This window comes from Anopheles moucheti, chromosome 2, assembly GCF_943734755.1.
Source record: "Anopheles moucheti chromosome 2, idAnoMoucSN_F20_07, whole genome shotgun sequence".
In the NCBI taxonomy this organism is placed as follows: domain Eukaryota; kingdom Metazoa; phylum Arthropoda; class Insecta; order Diptera; family Culicidae; genus Anopheles; species Anopheles moucheti.
In genome coordinates, this window is record NC_069140.1 from 35677700 (window position 1) to 35695398 (window position 17699).

Here is a 17699-nt window from a genome sequence, read left to right on the forward strand (position 1 = left end):
TTCATTTATTAAGTATAAAAGAGTATTACCTGACTATGCGAACATTTTCTTCACCATGGAATTGTATTTGCTATCCTCCTGTTGGCGCGATTGGATGATTTGCTTGTGTAACGCGGAACATTCCTTACTAGTCGCGTAATCGATTCTTTCCAGTGTGGCCAGCGCTTCGGTGAACTGTTTCACGTTAAACTGTGCCAACGCTTTCCGATACATTGCCTTTGCCGAGGGTGCTTCCTGCTGGTCGGTGTACCGCAGTACGTGCAGAACCTCTTCGAAGCGATTCTGTTTGATGAGACAGGCAGCTATGTTGAGGTACAACGTTTCGAGCAGTGATTGCATTTGCTCCACCGTACCGGCACCTTCGATGGCTGGATCGAGCTGTTCGATCGGTGCCCAGGAAAGTAAACATTTGACCGCCTGGTTAAAGTACGCGTGAGCAAACCGTGGATATTTGGAGAACATTTTCACTCCATTCTCTTTATAGCGCTGCGCTAGTGCGAGCGATTCCGGGACAGTAAGTTCGTAGTAATATTTTTGATCCTCAATGCGGATTAGTTTCATGGTGAAGATGATATCGTTGCCATCCGGTTTGGTGCTGATCGTACATTTGCTTTCCTCGTTCGTTAACATCTGTTGCAGTAATTGTTCTACGTAACAATCTACCGGTGTTAGTGCGGTGCCAATGGTAATCCATCGTTCTGTGGCCGTTCCCGTGGTTAGGTAGTTTGTTTCGCGTGTTCCTGTTTCTCCGACCTCATCGATCGCTACAAGACAGCGGCTCAATTCTGTAGGTTTTTCTGCGGTGGTAAAACGAAAGGAAAGTCGCTCCTTTCGAAGCCCTTTTGCGGCGTCTTCGTACAACGGTGGCATTAGATCGTCATTTCGAGCATATGATGACTGCACTGCTGCCGGCTCCGTTTCCATAGCGTATCGGCGAGCCGTTCCTTGCGAACCAGTGGATTAATTTCGTTAAAATCGCTTGCCCGTTTGCCCCAGAATCGTCGCACGTAGAATGGTGGTTTCTGTTCAGATAAAACCGCGTACAGTACTCCCTGGGCACCTTCGTGTGGTGTTTTGATGAGGCAGATTCGTAGCGGTTTCTGTAGATAGAACAGCACCCGGTTCGCCAACGGTGGAAAGTGTCGATAGATGGCCGTTTCTACGTTACCCGGATCGATGCAGTGTACGGACGGGTTGTTGCTGCTTGCTGCTAGCAGTTGCGATAGACGGTAGGAAAACTGGACCAGGCAGAACTTACTGTACGCATACGCCTGGAACCGATTGGAAGCTGTGTCGGGGAACAGCGCACCACAAAACCGGTCGGCGTTCGTCGGTATCTCACTCACCGATCGATGCGCTTGCGAAACAACGTTCACGATGCGACTATCGCACGGTTGTTCTTTTAGCGCAGGCAGTAGACGTAAAGTCAGCAGAAAGTGTGACAAATAGTTCACCTGATATAAGTACTCTAGCTTGTCTTCGGTAAGACTCGGTGGCACATAAAATACTCCTGCGTTATTTATCAGTGCGTATAGGGGTTTGTTTAGATTGCGCACGTTTTCACTAAATTCAGCCACACTGACGAGCGATTCGAGTTTCAGTACGAACGCGTCTATCGTTGCTGCAGGATACTGGTGAAGCACCCTGTCACGGAGTGTTTGGCCCACGGTTGCAGAACGCGTCCCAACAACAACATGACATCCGCGACCGGCTAATTCCAGCACCGTTGCTAAACCGATGCCAGAGTTTGCACCGGTCAGTACGACCAGTTCGCCGTTCTGGAACTTCCTTTTACTATCGTACAATCGTCCAATGTAGTACCACCTGTAGAAAGGGATTTATGAATACCAAATCACTTTCGGGACAGAAACCAAGTCATGTTGGAAATCGAAATAATCTTTTGGATAATTTTACCGCACAAAATATGTTACTGTTCCCACGCCCAACAATATGCCACACTTCCCTAGCCAACCCATGGCATTCCGAATCTGTGATTGCGAAAGAATGTTCTTCACCCCACAGACTCCCAAAATATTCTAGCCAATGGCCACCGAATAACGGTTTCGCTATCGCCACGGAAACCGGTGCTGTATGTTTACCTTTCGCCCAAATAGAAAAAAAACACGCTCCAAATCAGCAACCTTTGCTCTGTGTGCTGGGCAATTTGTTTGGAAATTGATAGCGAGCGGTCTGCTGATAGGCTGATAGGAGGGCCAGGGTTCATGATACACATTGAAATATCCTTCATGTACGGATAAAAATGTAGCTGAAATTGAGCATATTTTATTGGCAACGCTTTTCGATGTGCAAGAAAGAAATTCACAACGCATATGCGGCTTTTCCATGGCAATGATTTGAAATTTTCCTCGCTATCCAATAACCTTGTGCAGAAACGTCATTCGGGGAAAATAGTTGTAAACAAATGAACCGTCATCGAAACAGGGTGTTTTGGTGCAACCACGCTAGCAGAACGGTTTCAATTTTGTTGTGGAAAGATGTACGATTTAAAGGTTTACACTTCCTGTATCGTCACTGCTATTAAGGAGAAGATTGTCTTCTTTTCTCCCGCTGGTGCTGTGTTGCATGAGATTGTTGTACAGCAGAAGTTACCGCCAGAAGGGACGGAGACCGGCAATGGTAAACAACCTGCTAACCTGCCGGCAAACGTTGTAACGTTCGAGTACTTGCCAATCGCGAATGTGTTGGCCGTTTCGCTGAGCGATAAAACGCTACGTTGCTACACACTGCATCAGGATGGAGAGAAATTATATTCCACTCCTCTAGGAGATAGCATTCCTACGGTGAGGACAATTGTGTGCATGAAGTTCCTGTCCCAGCGTGGTGTTCTGATCGGATCGGATAAAAGCGATTGTTTCGAGTTTGATGTGTTGGGCAAATCGGGACAAACATCTAAATGGATTCTTGGCCATATGAGTCAAATATTGGGACTGGCAGTTAGTGATGATGAACGGTAGGTAGCTTAGCTGGTCAGAATGTGGACAGATAGTCAACTAATCATTCCGTTTTGAATTCCATAGCTTAATAATAACGTGCGATCGGGACGAGAAAATTAAAGTTAGCTCGTACCCAGACTGCCATAATATCGAGTGTTACTGTTTGGGTCATTTGGAGTACGTTGGTGGAATTGAAGTAATTCCCTCGCAAAAGCTCGTCTCCGTGTCCGGCGATCGAACACTGCGCGTTTGGGATTTTGCCGACGGGAAGGAAATATGCCAGCTACCGCTACCGGATCCTGCAGTTGGGCTGACGATTCAAAAAGCAACGGATGATAGTGAAATGTTGTGCGTAGTTAGAAGTTCCGTTCAGAATAAGATCGAGGTGGCTCTAGTGCGGACTGGAGCGCCCAATGCTAGCCTTCTGTATGATCCGCTAATGGTAGATGATAGCTTGATCGTATTGAGCGCGGGTTTGAGTGAAGCTTTACAACTGATGCTGTTGGTGATGGAGAAGGAAAGCAAGCGTGCCAGAATGCAGGTTTATGATTTTTCTGCCGACAAACAACAATTCTTGGCTATTACTGACCATCCACTAGTGACAAATTTTGACGCTCAGTTCAGTGAAGTAACGATTGAGCAAGTGCGCGATTACTCCACACTCTTCAAACACAGCATCGATAACCTTTCGGATTACTTTGAACGTAAGAAGCAAAAGATTGGATCAAAAAAATCTAAATAAAACCTTTAGCAGCGTACTGTTAATACAAGAAATAAGTTTCGCTTGATTTTATTACGTGACTTAAAGGTCTTAATGATACGAAATTGTTGTAGAACCGAGCCAAAGAATCGTTCAAGCGTTTGCATTCCGATTCGTTAGTCTACTACAGTGCGCAGGCGAAGCATTTTATACCGGTTTGTAGTCCAACTTGCTTTCCAACCGTTTGTTATCGGCCACCTTACGGACGGCTTTCATAAAATCTTCCTGTATGACATATTCACGCTCCGCGCGGATTGCAAAAAGTCCCGCCTCCGTACAGACGTTGCGCAAATCGGCACCGTTGAAGTTGTCCGACAGTTTTACCACCGCTTCGTAATCAATGTCACCATGTTTGGCTATCGGGGCAGCATGAATTTTCAAAATCTCCAACCGTGCCTGTTCATTAGGTAGTGGAATTTCGATCTTTCTATCCAAACGACCGGGACGCAACAGGGCCGGATCGAGCGTATCGGGCCGATTCGTAGCCATGATCATTTTTACCTGTCCGAGCGAATCGAACCCATCCATTTGATTGAGCAGCTCCATGAGCGTACGTTGAATTTCACGATCGGCGGAAGTACCTTCGGAGAAACGACGGCCACCGATGGCATCGATTTCGTCCATGAAAATAATACAAGGCTGGTGATCGCGCGCATAGTTGAACATCTCGCGAATGAGGCGTGCCGATTCACCGATGTATTTGTCAACGATGGCCGAAGAAACCACCTTCAGGAAGTTGGCATCGAGCTGGGAAGCGACAGCACGGGCCAGCAGTGTTTTACCGGTACCGGGTGGTCCATAGAGCAGGCAACCTTTTGGCGGGGTAATACCGACACGGAGGAACAGTTCCGGATTAAGCAGTGGCAGCTCAATGACTTCGCGCAGCTCGCGAATTTGCTCCGACAGGCCGCCGATCGCGGAGTATGTCACTTCACCCGGATCTTCATGCGACATGTTGTACACCAACGGGTCAACCTCTCGCGGAAGGTAGCGCATAATCGTCAGTGTAGTCATATCCAGCGCTACGCGTGTGCCCGATTTGAGCTTGGTTTTGTCCAACTGTCGACGGCATCCTACAACGTACCGTGGTCCATTGGTCGCTTTTACGATGACTGTAAAACGAACGATAAAAAAGAACACGCTGAGAATAGGAACGAACAACAAGGCAGTAATGACAAAGGCTTTGCTTACATTTATCTTCCGTCAGCTGCTTCAATACTTCGCCGACAATCTGCCCAACGCTTTGAAGAGCCTTTAAATCATTTTCCGATTTGTCGAATTGTTTCGTTAGCTCCTTCAAAGTTTCTCTTACTACAAAAAGTGGACAGGCAAGAAAGATAGAAATCAGAGCAGGAAAATGTATACACACTGGGATGACTGACCTATTCCGCTAGTCATCGTCGGTACCCTAACCTCAACCAATATTTACCTTCCTTCAGTCGAGATTCTACCTCTTTGTGTTCCAGCAACTTTTTCCTATAATCCTCCAGCGCTTTTTCGCGAGCCGGATCTACCACAGTCATTTTGACGATGAATGAGAATTGTGGGCTTGGAAAGAACTCGGTGTTTTTCTCCAAAAAGTTAAGCGACTGAGTGCCTGACAAAACAGTTTATGAAGCTGAGATGACAACAGTCGCGTACACACGTACGCGACACACGCACGCACACAATGACAGGTGATTATGCATTCCGCTGACAACTACACCAACGCGAATGACAGGAAGATGATGGAAATAGGTCGTCGGAATAGGAGATCGAGTTGAAGAGTTAACGCTTTTCGAGGTTTCTAGAGAGGGTGTGCCACTTCGGGTACCATTTGCTAGGAAGCACTAAGAAAAGGTATGTGCTCAACTGTTATACAGCCGCAATTGGGCAGTTTGAAGTGAACCCGGTGCAGTTATAAACTAACGGGCCGTCGTGGTGTGGTGCTTTCCGTTCTTTTCGACGTTTCTGCCGATTGTGACCGGAGGTGTTTCAATCGCGTGCTTCTTGAAAAAGTGGCAAATAACCCCACAAAACCAGCAAAATGGTGAAAGTTAAGTGTTCCGAGCTTCGTACGAAGGACAAGAAGGAGCTGACCAAGCAGCTGGAGGACCTGAAGAAGGAGCTGCTGAATCTGCGTGTGGCAAAAGTCACCGGCGGTGCTCCGTCCAAGCTGTCGAAGATCCGTGTCGTCCGCAAGGCGATCGCCCGCGTGTACATTGTGATGAACACGAAGACGAAGGAGAACCTCCGTAAGCTGTACAAGGGCAAGAAGTACGTGCCGCTGGATCTGCGCCCGAAGAAGACCCGTGCTATGCGTAAGGCCCTGTCTTATCGCGATGCCAAGAGATTGACGCTGAAGCAGCAGCGTAAACGCGCGAAGTTCCCCCGCCGCCGATACGCCGTCAAGGCTTAAGGGGGTAGAGCGGGAGGAAGGGAAGTCGTCCCCAAGAGCTGTGTCTGGTGTACGTGTGTGGATACCTCCGTTTTGGTTCGTATCGCTGATGGTCGTTCCGGATGAAGATCATGTATATCGAGATCGGTATAATACAAACCCACGTTTATTGAACCACAAATCTGTTGGTGTTTTATCATTTCCTATCAATTGTAGACTTTATTCAGAATGCAACGTACACGAAGCGGCCGGTAAAGTTGTTTCAAAACAGATAGCATGGATTGCTTCACACTTCGTGAATGGGTAAATATGGTACACGAAAGAAGTTCCTGATACACCGGAAAGAAACCAAATTATCAGTAGTTTGAGGAATTTTAATAATCAACGGGTTTCCGATGAACCTAATCCACTCATAGGCGTACAAAGGATGGATAAGTTATTTTTGTCAAAGCAGATCAATTCATTTGAATACAAAATTTCGATTTATTGCAGTTAATTCTGTGGTAAAAGAAATTAGCTGATCTAGAACCAAACAGGAAGGAATGTTTTATGTAAATATTGTAACTTTTAGCAGCTTGTAGTTCTTTCTGCTCTCTTGTAGTAACTTCAAGCGTATTGCTTCATATGGAATCAATCGTATAGATCCCATTTAGCATCCACAACTGATAAACAACATTATTGATGAATTGCATGGCTTTACTGAAGGCTTTTGGATAAATGAAGATAGTTCTTCATTTTTTTTTTCAAGTATAACCAGCCGCACTGATCGAAGCTAAGAATAATTCCAATCTCAGCTGTTCGAATCGCCGTATACTCCAGTGTTGAAATATTAGTTCCCTGATGGTTTGAAAGTGAAGGCCTTGCCTGGAAGAAGTACACAGAAAGACGCTCTTCGGTTGTACCTTGTGTTGTTTCACCATCGATTACTTCCATAGGCCATGAATCTGCAACACGTGTTGTGTTCAACAATACACGTGTTATACACTTTTCTGAAACGCGACTAACACGTGGGATTTATTTTCCTATACACCTTCGTTGTCGCATCTATTTTCTACATGCAGAAGTCGGTTTAGGTTATCAAGAGCAAAGAGAAGGAACATATCTTTTTTGATAGCAAAGCTTAGGACTGACCTTATACCACTGACGTAGTATAGAAGTAATTCTTGCATGTGTTCGGGGTTGCTTTTTAAAATATTTAAAATGTATACACCCTTCTCTCACCATGCCTGTCGCAGATTAATCCAGGTACAGATTTGCCACCAGATTGCAGGTGATGGGGGACGAATACATTTTCCTTTGAATGATGGGGATGATTTTGCTCAGGCTTTGTGTTCGCGATATGCACTCGCGAACATTTGCAAGGTGCATGTGATGATGTCCATCGCGGGGGGTGTTTTTTTGTTTTTAATTAGTCAAATGGATGTGCAATTGAAGCGCGGCCCTCGGTACGCGGCAGAAACAGCAAGAAGTTTGCGTAAAACTTATGCCGTGGCTCTTCATTTACATTTTAATTTGCTTGATTACGGCGATACTTTATCAGGAAAGGGAAGTTTTACAGTGTTTTCGTTTGGCAGTGCTGCAGTTGGCCGGGGTGCGGATTGCTCGTAGTTCCCATCGCTTGTTATACATTTACTACCCTTTTTGTGTTTGTTATTTTTCTGTTGTGTTTTTTTTCGTTTTGTTGCCTTTATTGTGATGGTATGGCCCAGTGTCAACTTTTCCTTCGTTGCATCGCACCCACCGGGAGGCACTTGTTAGCAGAGCCGGCCAGCAAGATTGCACGATTGACGTTGTTATTGTTGGTTCGCTTTAACTTTTCGCGCCTTGTTGTAGCGGGATAAGTTTGGAGTTTTTGCTAGACTTACGCGGAGACATATCCCGAAGCAATCCATCCTTCCCGGACCTGCGCGGACGTTTGGGGCCCAACGTTTCTTTCGCCGTCGGTCGAAACTTTGATTAATGATATTCCAAATTTTTGCATCGTTCTCACCGGGTTCGTGCTATGGATGGGGTGGCCATCGGTGTACGGTGAACGTTGGTCGTTGAAAATGTGTGTGCCGCAGAATACAATAACGACAATGATCAACCCCACCACGGACGGACAACTACGAAGTGATGAGAATGATGGTGATGGTAGATTCCATTTCAACAAATGATGCTGTAAGAAAGCAAAATGGGTTACAAAACCAACAAATTTAATGTGTAATAAAAATGAACGATCGCATAAATAAGTCAAATGTACAATTAATAATTTATTAGGAATGTTGACGCTGTACATTGATTTTATCAAGATTGTTTTCTTATGCAGCGAAAGAAATTTCATAATGCTAGGTATCTTTAATATCCTGGATACATAATATGTTTAAAGGACGAAAATGGAAAGGGTCTATTTTTGAATTGAATAAAAACAACATGATCAACATTGAATCATATATCTGCGTACAATGGCGATCGTTTGCACACCATGAGAAGGACAGCAACAGGGGCATTAGAAGCAGAGCTGCACAGATGTATTTCTCACTCCCGGCCTTATCTATGCCTGTTAGAGCAAGATGCTGTATGTATTGTGTTAGTTTTGTTCGATACCTGCTGCAAAAAGGACGCTTGCACGCTTGGACGTGTTTTTAATAGTAAAGTTAAGTTATTGCGAACTATCTTCGATCGATAATGTGCTAGGATGTCGTCTAAAATCGGGTGAACTAGTTGATTGGTAAATACCATTTATGAATGCCGATTTGTATCCCTGTTACAATAAGCAGTGCGTGCATTTTCTTCTTGCAAGGTACTACCAGTACAAGCTGCCGAAAGAGTCTTCCGAGCGCGATTCTCCAACGAATGGCTTGCGTTATACGTATGTGTCATCGCAGGATGATGCTGGACCGGGTATTCCTTTACAATGGCACTCTGGCCGATACGACGTGAACCAATCCTCAAGCGCACCAGCGCGCACGATCATACCCTCGACGGAACATCCAACCACTACTCTCACGATCGATACAACGATGAACAGACGAACGGACCGGTTGATATGGAGCGTGGTCATACGAAGGGAGTAGTCAGTACGGACGGTATCACCGGCTATTGATTGATTCATTCTGTCCCAAAGTTTCCACCCGTAATCGGTGTCGATTACAGCTATCCGCACACCGGCAAGCTTTATGGACAAAGTTTCCTGTGCATTTCACTTGATGCCACCCAGATGGAAACAATTGCTCGCCAGCTTCTCTTCAACGAGGTGACCGTTTATTCCACTGACACTGTGTTCCACCGACACTGGCTACCCGTTTTCCCACATTGAACCGTGCCGCCAAGATGGCGCCGGTAAACAAAACAGCCCCATTTAATAACCAACAAACGCTGCGATCGCGAGCCGGTGTGGAGTTTGTTACGTTTGCGAAAAGTCGTCACTTTGGGAAGGAACTGTACGCGGACTGGATTGCACCGGCATTGGATACGGGACTGATGGTGGAAAGTTGGCAGCACGGTACCGGCAATTTGCCGAGTGAATGTTCCGCTAGTCGTCGGCACAGTGTGTTGAATGTGCGCGAAGTTTCCGTTGGACGGGAGGATCGGTTTAGCACGCTGAAGGATCACTCAAAATGGGCTGTTGGTGGTGCTGGTGGATGGTGGAATGAAGGAATGGATTTGTGTGGGGGACATTAATAGGCAGGAGCATCAAAAGCAACGTGGCGGTGGGAGTGTATGTCAAGCGTCGGTGCACGTTGCCGCACTGTATCGAGGAATGATCGATTCGGTTGAACCGTGTCCAAAGGTGAAGCCAAACGATGAATAACATTCAGTGAAAAAAGTATAAATGAAAAATGTGAAGTTTTAATGCAGCACCCGTTTGTCGAGAAATCCTTTTTTGTAGTGATAGTAGTAGTGTAAGTGTTTATTTAGTACAATGTAGTTTAGTTGTGTGATTTTAAAGTAGTGAAGTTCGAGTTCTGTTAAGGTGTCATTTGTAGCTGAATCTTCTTGCTACAATCAACATCCTTTTTGCCTAATACAGGTAAGTTTAAACGTATTTTTTATATACTGACTCTAAATAATTCGGAGTGGAATTTCGGGATAATTAACAACATTACTTTTATAATTCATAATCATTTTATTACGAACGATATCCCGCAATAATTAACAGACCATAACAAAGAAAAAACCCTTCTTTACGATGCATTTCTTATCTTTCGCTTGATGCTCTTAACGAGCATTGTTGTGGCAACGTCTTTGCGTGCCACTTTCGGTTGCTCCTGCTGCACCTGCCTACCATTATTTTCTCGCACATCATTCTCCTCCAACTGACGCTTTCGTAGCTTCGTTTCAATCAGACGCTCCATCGCTTTCGTCTTCTTAAAGGGCGGATTGGTTGGATCGATGTTATAGTCCGGCTTCGAGTAGATCGCCTTAAATCGTGGATCTTCCACATCCACTTCAAAATCATCCGCTGCCGCCTTATTGTTGCGTTGTTCCTCGAGCTGTCGTCGGCTTTTCTTCAGCAAATGACGTCGCTTGGATTTCGACACACTGGCCAAATCAATCTCACGCTTCTGTCTACTTCTTCTTGGCCCGCTCACAGTTGAGCACGTCGTGCTGACATGGCCAGGTCACCAATCCGTTTCCAGGAAACTCGGTCCAAGGCTGCATTCCTCCACCCCCGGCTGCACCCGATCTCCGACAGGTCTTGCTCCACTTGATCCAGCCAACGAACTCGCTGCGTTCCTCTGCGCCTCGTGCCGAACGGGTCACTGGCGAGCACCTTCCTGGTGGGGCATGAGTCCGGCATCCTCATCACGTGCCCCAGCTATCATATCCTTCCGGCCTTAGCCACCGTTAGGATGTCTGCTCCGCCAAACAGCTCAGCTAGCTCGTGGTTCATTCTTCTTCTCCACACTCCCTGCTCAAAAATACCGCCAAAGATAATCCGTAGCACCCGCCGCTCGAAAATGGCGAGAGCGTTGGCGTCCTCCGCCCGTATTATCCATGACTCATGGCCATAGAGGACTACCGGACGTATCAGTATGCGGTATATCGTGCATTTCGTGTGTTGCTGGAGCCTTCTGGATCGCAGGAGTTTGTGGAGCCCGTAGTATGCACGGTTTCCCTGAACAATGCGCCTTCGGATTTCGCTGCTTACGTTGTTGTCCGAAGTTACGATCGTGCCAAGGTAGCAGAACTCCTCTACCACCTCGAGATCGTCGCCGTCAACTGATACTCTGCTTCCGAGTCGGGTGCTATCACGATCAGAGCCCCCGGCAAGCAGGTACTTTGTCTTCGTCGCATTGATCCTCAATCCAATCCTAGCGGCCTCGCGTTTGAGTCGGGTGTACGCCTCGCACACCGCCGCAGATGTCCGTCCGATGATGTCGATATCATCCGCGAAGCCTAGGAATTGGAGAGATCGGGTAAAAATCGTGCCCCTGATGTCGAAGCCCGCGCTTCGCATGACACCTTCCAGAGCGATGTTGAACAGCAAACAGGAGAGTCCGTCTTCTTGCCTCGGACCCCGGGGAGATTGGAACGATTCCGACACCATGTTCAACACCCTCATCTTGCACTGCACCCCATCCATAGTGGCCCTCAACAGACGTACCAGCTTCTCAGGGATTCCGTACTGCTGCATGGTGTTCCATAGCTCTGTCCGATCTATGGTGTCGTAGGCCGCCTTGAAGTCTATGAACAGGTGGTGGGTAGGGATCTGGTGCTCTCGGCACTTCTGGAGGATCTGCCGAAGAGTAAAGATTTGGTCGGTGGTCGATTTGCCTCCAACAAACCCAGCCTGGTAGTTTCCGACGAAATCTGTAGCAAGGGACGCAAGTCTGCAGAAGAGTATGGGGGACAGGATCTTATAGGCGGGATTGAGGACTGTGAGGGCTCGGAAGTTAGCACAGTCTAACCTATCGCCCTTTTTGTAGACTGGGTGTATGACACCCAGTTTCCACTCGTCCGGTAGTTCTTCCTGGTCCCAAATCCTTAGAATCAACCTATGCATGATAACGGCAAGCCTCTCCGGCCCCATCTTGAACAGTTCTGCCACCAGTCCATCGCTGCCAGCTGACTTATTACATTTCAACTGCTTCACGGCGCTGCTGACTTCGTCCAAGGATGGCGGGGGCACTTCGTCTTCATCATGTTGGCTGCCATTCTGCTGATCAATTCTGCTACCTGTGCCTCGTCCTGTGTTTGCTTTATCTGTTCTGTTCAGGTGTCCGTCGAAGTAGCACTTCCACCTGTCGATCACCGCTCGCTCGTCCGACAGGATATCTCCCTCCACGTTGCGGCGTTTCTTCTGCTGAAAGAGTCGGGTCTGCTGTCTTCTCAGTCGTTTGTAGTTTTCCACGTTCTGCCGGGTCTCGCGCTGGAGCATTCGGGTACGCGCCGCGTTCTTCTCGGATAGTGCTCGCCTGCACTCATCATCAAACCATTCCTTCCTCTGGTTACGTGTTACGCGGCCAATTGTTCGCTCGGCCGTGCTGCTGATGGCTTGCTCCACAATACGCCAGTGGTCGTTGAGGGATTTCGCCTCGGTAGTGGTGTCCTCCGGCAGCGCTTCCCAGAGCGCGATCGCGAAATCTCTCGCCACATCAGCTTGCCTCAGCCGATCTGTGTTGAGGCGAAGTTTACAAGGCGAAGCCCGTTGTCGTTCGTCAGCTAGTGGGCGCTGAAACTTCCAATTGTGGGTTTATATACCTCCTCCCGTCCGACCTGAGCTTTAAAATCTCCGATGACAATCTTGACGTCGTGTTGTGGACAGCGGTCGTACTCCCTCTGCTCAAATTGAAGAACCTCCCCCGGATCCTCAACCTGCACATCCTTTCATTGATCGGCCACCATCCGATCACTCGCTTTCGCATCACACCTATGACCAGGAACGCCGTACCGAGCTCATGCTTTTCCCCACCACTTTGGTAGATCATGCAATCACTGCGATAGGGGCGCTCCGTAACTCCTTTCCATCGCACATCTTGAAGTGCTACAATTCCAAAGCCGCGGGCCCTCACCTCGTCCGCAAGAATTCGGGTACTTCCGGGTGCCGTAAGGGATCTGCAGTTCCATGTTCCAAGTTTCCAATCGTTAGTCCTATTTCGTAGCGTGGGTCGATTACCGTTATTCCGATTCGAATCATTTTGATGTCCTTCCGTTGCGATGGTATTGGGGGTGGCTTGCAAGGCCTCTTCCCCAACCTCCTGTCTCGTCGGAGGGCCTACGCTTCGCAATTGTTTAAAGTCCCGTACGAAGCCAGGACCGAAGAGAGAGCCAGCCGCCCCTAACATGGAGAACAGACACCCTCCCAAGGGGTTGGGTTTCCTCGTATACCCAAGCTCAGATATTTGGAGAAACATGTTACCGTTCTGTACGCCGGGGACGTATTGGGTGGGAATAAGGAATGGAGAGTCTATGTTATCTTTCTAGAAGCTTCGAATCCATTCCCGTATCAGTGGAGTGTTGATACTACACTGCCAACAGAACAAACGCTCCTGTATTGCACGCAAATTAAAATGTGTCCTGTTGTCTTCCCCATCGTCCAGCATAAGTTCCAGCACGGCACGACGACGTGCAGCTACTTTTGCTTCACGCTCTTCCTGCTCTTTCGCTTGCTGGATCGCTTCACGATCTTTCTGTTTGGTTTTTTTCTTGTCACCCACATCGAATTCCTTGTCGTCGAAAGCACTCGCAAAGAATGGATCGTGGTGTACTTCAACTGGTGAAGAAGAACTGATGAAAAAAGGAATGGTGTACTTCAACTTAAGGACTACAGCTACACCAACACGCTGGGAAGCGAAGAACCGCGAGAGGCGCAATTAGGCGCTGATAATAAGTTTTAATTTCTTACTCATTGCCCGCGGGCCGCCTCAAGATTAAGCAACAACAAGAAAAAAAGGTAGCTCTGGTGCGGAAAGGAGATTGCTTTCTCTAATCATACTGATGCCGGAAGTGTGGAACCGTACCCCAGAGTGGGCAGTCCCGGGGCCGATAAAACCATTCCAGCATCTTTTTTTTTGCTTGTGTCGCTTTTTTGTTGCTTAAGTGGGAGTTGGGATGGCGTTGAATGGTTGATGGGTTTTGCAAGTTTTAATTACTACAAGTGGTAGTAATCTACCGGTGTAGATTCATTGGCGCGCTATTGAGAAAGACATTTAGGCTATATATGTGTATATTTAAAATAATTGACCAACTGCTTCATGGAAAATAGACAAATGGAAATTCAGTTTCAGTAGCAAAGTGCCTCAACTAGTTTGAGATTTCGAGCCGTCTTTGTCCTCCAAAACGGACCCTATCGTCTACTGAGTCTTTGATAGACTCAGACTACTTTGTCTTCAATCCAATTCTTAACATTCTTTATATCTTATCTGCATTTGAATCGCATCGAATACAACTAATGTCGAGTTCAACAACTCCAAAACAAATAAATTATAGAGTTTCTGTGTTCCAGACATTCTGGTGCTCAAAATTTAAAGCGTAGTACTTAGATATTTTTGGCAAATTTTCCGTTGTTTTTTTTTTCTAAACAACGCCAGCATGTTAGTCAAAAAAACCAAGGTTATGAGTTTGGTATAAGCTGCATTGATGCCCCATCATCACTTCAAGTAATAATTAAGTTAAACTCATGTTAGGTCAGGTAAACTAAGAGCCCTATTTAATTTCTTTGACATATAAGAAATGAGGAAATTGTACTTGGCATTAAATACCTACTGGTTCGAAGTGCAAATTAGGTGGAATGGATTATATTTCATTAGAAACATTTATTGTACAAAAAGAGGCACGTCCATCGCGATAGCCCAGCAACATCCTATGGTAAAAAGTAATGTACCGGATCCTTCGTTTTCCAGCACTTGTTGAGCCAGAACGCTTTCTCGCAGGCGTTCTCTCCTTCCGGATACAGGCAGCGCTTGAACCAGTTTAGCGTGATAAGATGCATCGAATCCGGCAGAAAGTCTTGAATTTTCACGTAATGGAACTCGCCCTTATCATTGACCACGCCCGCTTGATGGAAGAGACAGTTCATGTAGCACTTCAGCTTGTCGTCTTCGTGGATGTCCTGATCGCTAAACCGCTTGATGGCATCTGGGTGAGTGGGTGAAGCATATCTCATTTTGACGGCGATTCTTCAAGGATAGTTAATCTTAGATCCTTACCTTCGGATACGCCCGTTTCAGCCACGCAGGCATCGTGCATGGGTTTCATCTTCTCGAGTAACTCCGGTGGAGGATACTGCACGGAGAAGCTTGTAGAAATGATCACGATCACGATCTCTTCGCGCGCTAATTCAACTTACGTTTGCATCACGTTTCGGTTCCTCGGATCTTGCGATTAGTGCGGCACCTTGCACTATCAGCAGCGTTAGCAATCGTCTGCTCGAGTAAAATCGTCCCCGCATGGTGTTGTTCGCACCCCGACGTTCTCACCCTTTGAGATGGTGCAACACGTTCTTAGCTGCGAATTGTGCATGCAATTACACAGCGGGACCAAATACGACACGCCTTGGCGACAAAACTCAGGTGGAAGCACTGGCAGTTATCAATAATTAAAACGGGAAAATGTTGAAACTTTTACTTTTGTGCCGCGCACCGGAGAACAAGGGGTCGCGATATTAAATGTAACCGTGAAGGACAAAAGTGTTGCAAGGCACGTATAATGGTGCCGCGTTGCAGCTGCGTTTGCTGCGAAAGGTTCGCACACAAAATCCCTATCAAACAGCACGTAATGCAGATGAAACGAATGACTTAAAGGATCTGCCGCCACCACTCGGGTCCCGTTTGTTTTACCCTACCGGGGACACTTTTGACTGTACACGAATTTAATTGCAAGACAGCACCACCGCCACCATCAAACGGTACCGCAGCCAGATTCGGTTGTGTTCGGACGGGTTCGTTTTGTGGAGCTTTATATATAGGTTGGTGGCCGTTGTGGGAGGAATGAGTTTTCTAAATTACTGAACGTCAACAAACCGGTGGCCGGAGCGTAAAGCTCGCAATAAAGCCACATAAAACGGCGCACTTACTACACACCGGTCTTTCCTTCAAGGGTGCCTAGCCCTAAGAGCGGGGTCGGTTCTAAAGGGGTAGCGTAGAGACACGAGTTCTGTGATGAAGGAAAACGTTGGGAAAGCAATGTCACCATGCTGTTGTTGATTTTTTTTTCACCCGTAAAACAACAACGCATTGGAAATGGGAAAAGATTCAGCAAATCTTTAGCCGACACACTCATTTGCTGCCTGGGCGATGATGCGCACGGCGACCCTTGCAATGGGGTGCAATTACAACGCACCCCGGCACTGGCAACCGTGCAGTGAAATGCGAAATCATACGAAATAATTTACGCCCACACACAAACCCGCACTCAAATCGTTAATTCATCTTTTCAGCGGGCAGAACTTTAATTAAAACGTGCACACGGCGCGAGTTCAATTGTGCCTTAAGCTAGCCAAGATAATTAGCGGACGGACGATTGAATGGGAATGATAATTACTGCTGCACATCGCGATGAAAAGTTTCCAGCTCCCCGTTTTGGGGTAAAAATTGAATACGGAACGTGGCACGCTCGATTGACGCAATGGCAAAGAGGGTTGTGAGCCACAAGGTACGATTAGCAAAAAAGAAGGAATAGATGATGGTACAAGAATAGGATCTGTTCAGCCAGAGATGAAAAGGGTTTACAGAAGGATAAATTTCAAATATTCAACAGCTCTAGAACTTTTTTGATGTTTCTGATTCCGCATAGTATGTAGTGTGTGCTTTAAATCAGTAGCTTATTAAACCGTAATAAGTTATGAATGAGAAGACGTTATTCTTTTGTGGTGATTTTACAGTGGAGAGTGATTGCTTAAACGGATGGAAGCTATTTTTGGTGTTTAAAATTATGATAAGTGAAGAAAAAAATGAATGTACTATAATTAGGAACAAAGTTTTGCATAGTACCATTCTACCCCTTTTGTACTCTGATCTGGACCACGCACACACGCATGTACACAGTGTAGTCTTCCGGTTAGAATGACTTGTAGGCTTATGGATTGATTGATTGATTGATTTATTTATTTATATAATTATTTATTCATTTGTTTGTATAATATTTATATTAATCGGCGTATTATAATAATTTATCTAGAATTAATTTAGAAGGCAACACTTCAATTCCACAAGGACAAAATCGGTCTCGTTTATCCTTGTCGATACTGTTCAAAAAAAGCTGAGCGACCTCAAAAACTGGTCACAACAGCAATGGGTCACGACACGATGACACGTGACACGATTACCCCGATTACGTAGCTTTTAAGTCGTTGCACAACAGTGAAATTATCAAACATAGTGCTCACAACTCGTCATTATGAATTCTTCTCCATAGTTCTTTAAAACAATCACCGGAACAAAAGTGAGTCGATGCGCTGGGATCATATACAGGCCTCTTCTTCTCCAATGCGACTAAGTGGCGATGTTTTAGAGAGTTGTTTGAATACTAAATCTACTGAGCTCACTGGATCTACTTTGACCATATGGAAAGCATTCGGGGTGTCTGTCAAGAAAGTGTGGAACAGGGGGTGTTGGGGAGACGCCTGCTCCGCCTACCGTTAGATCCGCCGCTAGAGCTTTGTGAAGATTGTCCGTGCGGCAGT

General features: G+C 46.4%; 7 protein-coding genes and 1 pseudogene across 7 annotated transcripts; 3 read left to right on the forward strand and 5 right to left on the reverse strand.

The window, feature by feature from the left end:
* Nucleotides 1–33: 33 nt before the first annotated feature.
* On the reverse strand, nt 34–870 carry LOC128309412 (uncharacterized). Its single transcript, XM_053045792.1, has one exon. The coding sequence runs from the start codon at nt 868–870 to the stop codon at nt 34–36; it is 837 nt and encodes a 278-aa protein (XP_052901752.1).
* On the reverse strand, nt 740–1987 carry LOC128307861 (uncharacterized). The gene is made up of 2 exons (XM_053045439.1): nt 1915–1987; nt 740–1824 (listed from the first exon to the last, which is right to left on the reverse strand). The coding sequence occupies exons 1-2, from the start codon at nt 1974–1976 to the stop codon at nt 870–872; spliced, it is 1017 nt and encodes a 338-aa protein (XP_052901399.1). The 5' UTR covers nt 1977–1987; the 3' UTR covers nt 740–869.
* A 460-nt stretch (nt 1988–2447) lies between these two features.
* On the forward strand, nt 2448–3719 carry LOC128303637 (tRNA (guanine-N(7)-)-methyltransferase non-catalytic subunit wuho). The gene is made up of 2 exons (XM_053040674.1): nt 2448–2971; nt 3039–3719. Exons 1-2 carry the CDS (start codon nt 2496–2498, stop codon nt 3694–3696), a joined length of 1134 nt encoding a protein of 377 aa, XP_052896634.1. The 5' UTR covers nt 2448–2495; the 3' UTR covers nt 3697–3719.
* On the reverse strand, nt 3717–5327 carry LOC128303636 (26S proteasome regulatory subunit 10B). The gene is made up of 3 exons (XM_053040658.1): nt 5144–5327; nt 4906–5025; nt 3717–4826 (listed from the first exon to the last, which is right to left on the reverse strand). Exons 1-3 carry the CDS (start codon nt 5235–5237, stop codon nt 3862–3864), a joined length of 1179 nt encoding a protein of 392 aa, XP_052896618.1. The 5' UTR covers nt 5238–5327; the 3' UTR covers nt 3717–3861.
* A 322-nt stretch (nt 5328–5649) lies between these two features.
* Nucleotides 5650–6272, forward strand: LOC128303644 (60S ribosomal protein L35). The gene has a single exon (XM_053040685.1). It carries the CDS (start codon nt 5741–5743, stop codon nt 6110–6112), a length of 372 nt encoding a protein of 123 aa, XP_052896645.1. The 5' UTR covers nt 5650–5740; the 3' UTR covers nt 6113–6272.
* A 2371-nt stretch (nt 6273–8643) lies between these two features.
* Nucleotides 8644–9884, forward strand: LOC128309420 (deoxyribonuclease-2-alpha-like; annotated as a pseudogene).
* Nucleotides 9885–10257: 373 nt separating this feature from the next.
* On the reverse strand, nt 10258–13144 carry LOC128309428 (uncharacterized). The gene is made up of 3 exons (XM_053045815.1): nt 13090–13144; nt 11226–12691; nt 10258–10599 (listed from the first exon to the last, which is right to left on the reverse strand). The coding sequence occupies exons 1-3, from the start codon at nt 13142–13144 to the stop codon at nt 10258–10260; spliced, it is 1863 nt and encodes a 620-aa protein (XP_052901775.1).
* Nucleotides 13145–14879: 1735 nt separating this feature from the next.
* On the reverse strand, nt 14880–15467 carry LOC128299533 (general odorant-binding protein 83a-like). Its single transcript, XM_053035527.1, has 3 exons — nt 15366–15467; nt 15226–15301; nt 14880–15154 (listed from the first exon to the last, which is right to left on the reverse strand). The coding sequence occupies exons 1-3, from the start codon at nt 15465–15467 to the stop codon at nt 14880–14882; spliced, it is 453 nt and encodes a 150-aa protein (XP_052891487.1).
* Between the last annotated feature and the right edge of the window lie 2232 nt (nt 15468–17699).

Bases quoted from the DNA above. Each gene is read 5' to 3' on its own strand.
- LOC128309412 (XM_053045792.1), bottom strand. From the start codon at position 870: ATGCCACCGTTGTACGAAGACGCCGCAAAAGGGCTTCGAAAGGAGCGA.
- LOC128307861 (XM_053045439.1), bottom strand. From the start codon at position 1,976: ATGGGTTGGCTAGGGAAGTGTGGCATATTGTTGGGCGTGGGAACAGTA. The intron at 1,825-1,914 runs GTAAAATTATCC...CCCTTTCTACAG, and splicing joins ACAGTAACATATTTTGTGCG to GTGGTACTACATTGGACGAT.
- LOC128303637 (XM_053040674.1), top strand. From the start codon at position 2,496: ATGTACGATTTAAAGGTTTACACTTCCTGTATCGTCACTGCTATTAAG. The intron at 2,972-3,038 runs GTAGGTAGCTTA...TGAATTCCATAG, and splicing joins GCAGTTAGTGATGATGAACG to CTTAATAATAACGTGCGATC.
- LOC128303636 (XM_053040658.1), bottom strand. From the start codon at position 5,237: ATGACTGTGGTAGATCCGGCTCGCGAAAAAGCGCTGGAGGATTATAGG. The intron at 5,026-5,143 runs GTAAATATTGGT...CACTTTTTGTAG, and splicing joins AGAATCTCGACTGAAGGAAG to TAAGAGAAACTTTGAAGGAG. The intron at 4,827-4,905 runs GTAAGCAAAGCC...TTCGTTTTACAG, and splicing joins GCAGCTGACGGAAGATAAAT to TCATCGTAAAAGCGACCAAT.
- LOC128303644 (XM_053040685.1), top strand. From the start codon at position 5,741: ATGGTGAAAGTTAAGTGTTCCGAGCTTCGTACGAAGGACAAGAAGGAG.
- LOC128309428 (XM_053045815.1), bottom strand. From the start codon at position 13,144: ATGGAACTGCAGATCCCTTACGGCACCCGGAAGTACCCGAATTCTTGC. The intron at 12,692-13,089 runs GTGAGGGCCCGC...GCCTCAACACAG, and splicing joins CCCGAATTCTTGCGGACGAG to ATCGGCTGAGGCAAGCTGAT. The intron at 10,600-11,225 runs GTAAGCAGCGAA...TCGAAATCCAAG, and splicing joins TCGTAACTTCGGACAACAAC to CGACGTCATTTGCTGAAGAA.
- LOC128299533 (XM_053035527.1), bottom strand. From the start codon at position 15,467: ATGCGGGGACGATTTTACTCGAGCAGACGATTGCTAACGCTGCTGATA. The intron at 15,302-15,365 runs GTAAGTTGAATT...TTCTCCGTGCAG, and splicing joins AACCGAAACGTGATGCAAAC to TATCCTCCACCGGAGTTACT. The intron at 15,155-15,225 runs GTAAGGATCTAA...CCACTCACCCAG, and splicing joins TGAAACGGGCGTATCCGAAG to ATGCCATCAAGCGGTTTAGC.